The sequence below is a fragment of the Cynoglossus semilaevis genome, chromosome 2 (genome assembly GCF_000523025.1).
Source record: "Cynoglossus semilaevis isolate Cse_v1.0 chromosome 2, Cse_v1.0, whole genome shotgun sequence".
NCBI classification, from domain to species: Eukaryota; Metazoa; Chordata; class Actinopteri; order Pleuronectiformes; family Cynoglossidae; genus Cynoglossus; species Cynoglossus semilaevis.
In genome coordinates this window covers 1,882,552-1,884,444 of record NC_024308.1, presented here as the reverse complement: position 1 = coordinate 1,884,444, position 1,893 = coordinate 1,882,552, and the positions used below count along the sequence as shown (strand labels likewise).

The window sequence follows — 1,893 nt, the reverse complement described above, 5'->3', positions numbered from 1 at the left end:
CCCAGAGATGACGATGCACTGGTTTAACCTCTTCCTGAGCATGGCGTAGTAGGCTACATCGGCGATAGCAAAAATGTGAGGCTCCAGTTTGCCCAGTTGGTGGTTCTCGTACATCTTGACGTACTTGGGGTTGTAGATGGGCAGAAACTTAAAGGGGTTGATGGCAATCAGGATGCTGCCTGCATAGGTGTAGATCTTTTTCTTGTGAAATCGTGTGCGCAGGTTATTTAATATCCTTTCCTCATTGAGCATGGGCAGGTTACAGAGATCCGCAAAGTCATCCTGTGGAGGTGGAAGGAAGCCACGAGCGGCCAAACGCTGCGCCTCCTGCTCCCTTAACACAGGCGGGAGGTGTACGTATTGGATAGAACCGTCGTGGTTCCTCTCCTAGGTTTAGGATTGGAAAAAAGAGAACTAGGTCAAATGTTGTCAAGGGTCAACAGAGAAAATATTCTCATGGTTTTAAAGGTTTAAAAAAATCCCCAGAGTTACGGGGCTTAAAAGTGTAAAAAGACAGGTACGTTTTATCTGTTATTAAAGGATTTTTTGACCCCATCAATTATATATTACATGCTGCCTCGGGTTCTTTACTTATTAGCCACTGAAAATGGCAACCAAGGGAGGAGAAAAAAAAAAGCTTAGAAAAGAGGATTGACCTTTTCTGGTCTGTTCTCTCTCACCGTCTGACAGTAAAATGTAACAGGGTTTGTTGTGATCTTTACCTGTAGTAAAAAGTAAAAGCCAAGGCTTTGTGGGTGTTGCTCTTGGGCTTTTCGTGGCCACAGTAAGAACCTCTGCACAGGCAGGTCCGCAGCCTCCAGCACCCATTCTTCTCCGCCGCATTCTTTCACCTCTGCCAGGACGTACAGACGGCCGGGGTCCAGCCCCAGAGCTGTGGCAGCGTCGGAAATGACTGATGCCGCAGTCGCATCCTTCTGCACTCTGTTGAAAATATTGATAAATGTCAATACATATTGGGTTTTTTTTTTTTTTTTGGTTAAAGAAACAAAGACAAACAGGTCTTTCCACTGACCTGAGGTTGCAGCAGGTGGAGGGATGGGCAGCCAGCCGTGGGTAGATCTGGAGCTGATAGGCGCGGCCATCATGACTGATCGGGGCGGCCGTTCCTTCTCCCCCCCCTCCTCCTCCTCCACCTGCATTCGTTGCCATGGTGGCAGCGCCATCTCTGACACTCATCCTGAGCCAGGGGGAGTGGCGTCAGCATGCCGCTCCCAATGCTTCTCTCACCAGGCAGCACCTGGACACGACAGGGTTGGTTTAACGGCAAAGGTTAATTAGGTTTTTAAATAATCGATTCACAAACATCATCTAAAACCAAAATAAAAGGGGGAAAAAAAGTCTTTCTTTCTTGATGATATTTATTGTCACATGATTTATGTTTTATGATCAACTTCTATTTAAAGAACAAAGCATTGCTGCGGTGCTGGAAGAAATCCCAGTTAATTAGCTTGTACAACCAAATCTTTCCGCAGTAAAACATTACAGCCTGGAATTCTGCTGTGAGGAACTGATTAAAAAAAAAAATAATGAGGCAAATGATTTTTAATCAAAGTCAAACCCCAAAAGAAAGCTCAACTTTAAGGCCAACATTTTCGTACCAAAACAAAAGCTTAAAAATGAAACTGATAAGAATGAATTGATTCTGATTCCTTATTTATACTGTTGTGAATTCTCTTTTGATTAGAAAATTAAATAAAGTAGAAGTCGGTTTGTTTCTGTTATTTTTAAACAGAACATTTGAGGATTTTATTCTCGGCATAAACGTTAACATAAAATAAATCTGCAATTATAAACTTTTGCAAATTATTATTTTTTTTTTTTACAAAAAAGGTGCGGGGGCGGGGGACGTGCGGTGGGCTCCGTGATAATTGC

At 43.2% G+C, this 1,893-nt stretch overlaps 1 protein-coding gene across 1 annotated transcript in view; it reads right to left on the bottom strand.

The window, feature by feature from the left end:
* Positions 1–1,893, bottom strand: part of myo9b (myosin IXB) — a 44,491-nt gene that overhangs the window by 28,753 nt on the left and 13,845 nt on the right. The window contains exons 2-4 of the mRNA XM_017043098.2: positions 1,034–1,258; positions 723–942; positions 1–387 (exon numbers count right to left, since the gene is read on the bottom strand). The exon at positions 1–387 is cut by the window's left edge and continues 117 nt beyond it. Of these exons, the coding sequence (XP_016898587.1) occupies positions 1–387; positions 723–942; positions 1,034–1,197 (771 nt within the window). The 5' untranslated portion in view covers positions 1,198–1,258. The remainder of the gene's footprint in view (positions 388–722; positions 943–1,033; positions 1,259–1,893) is intronic.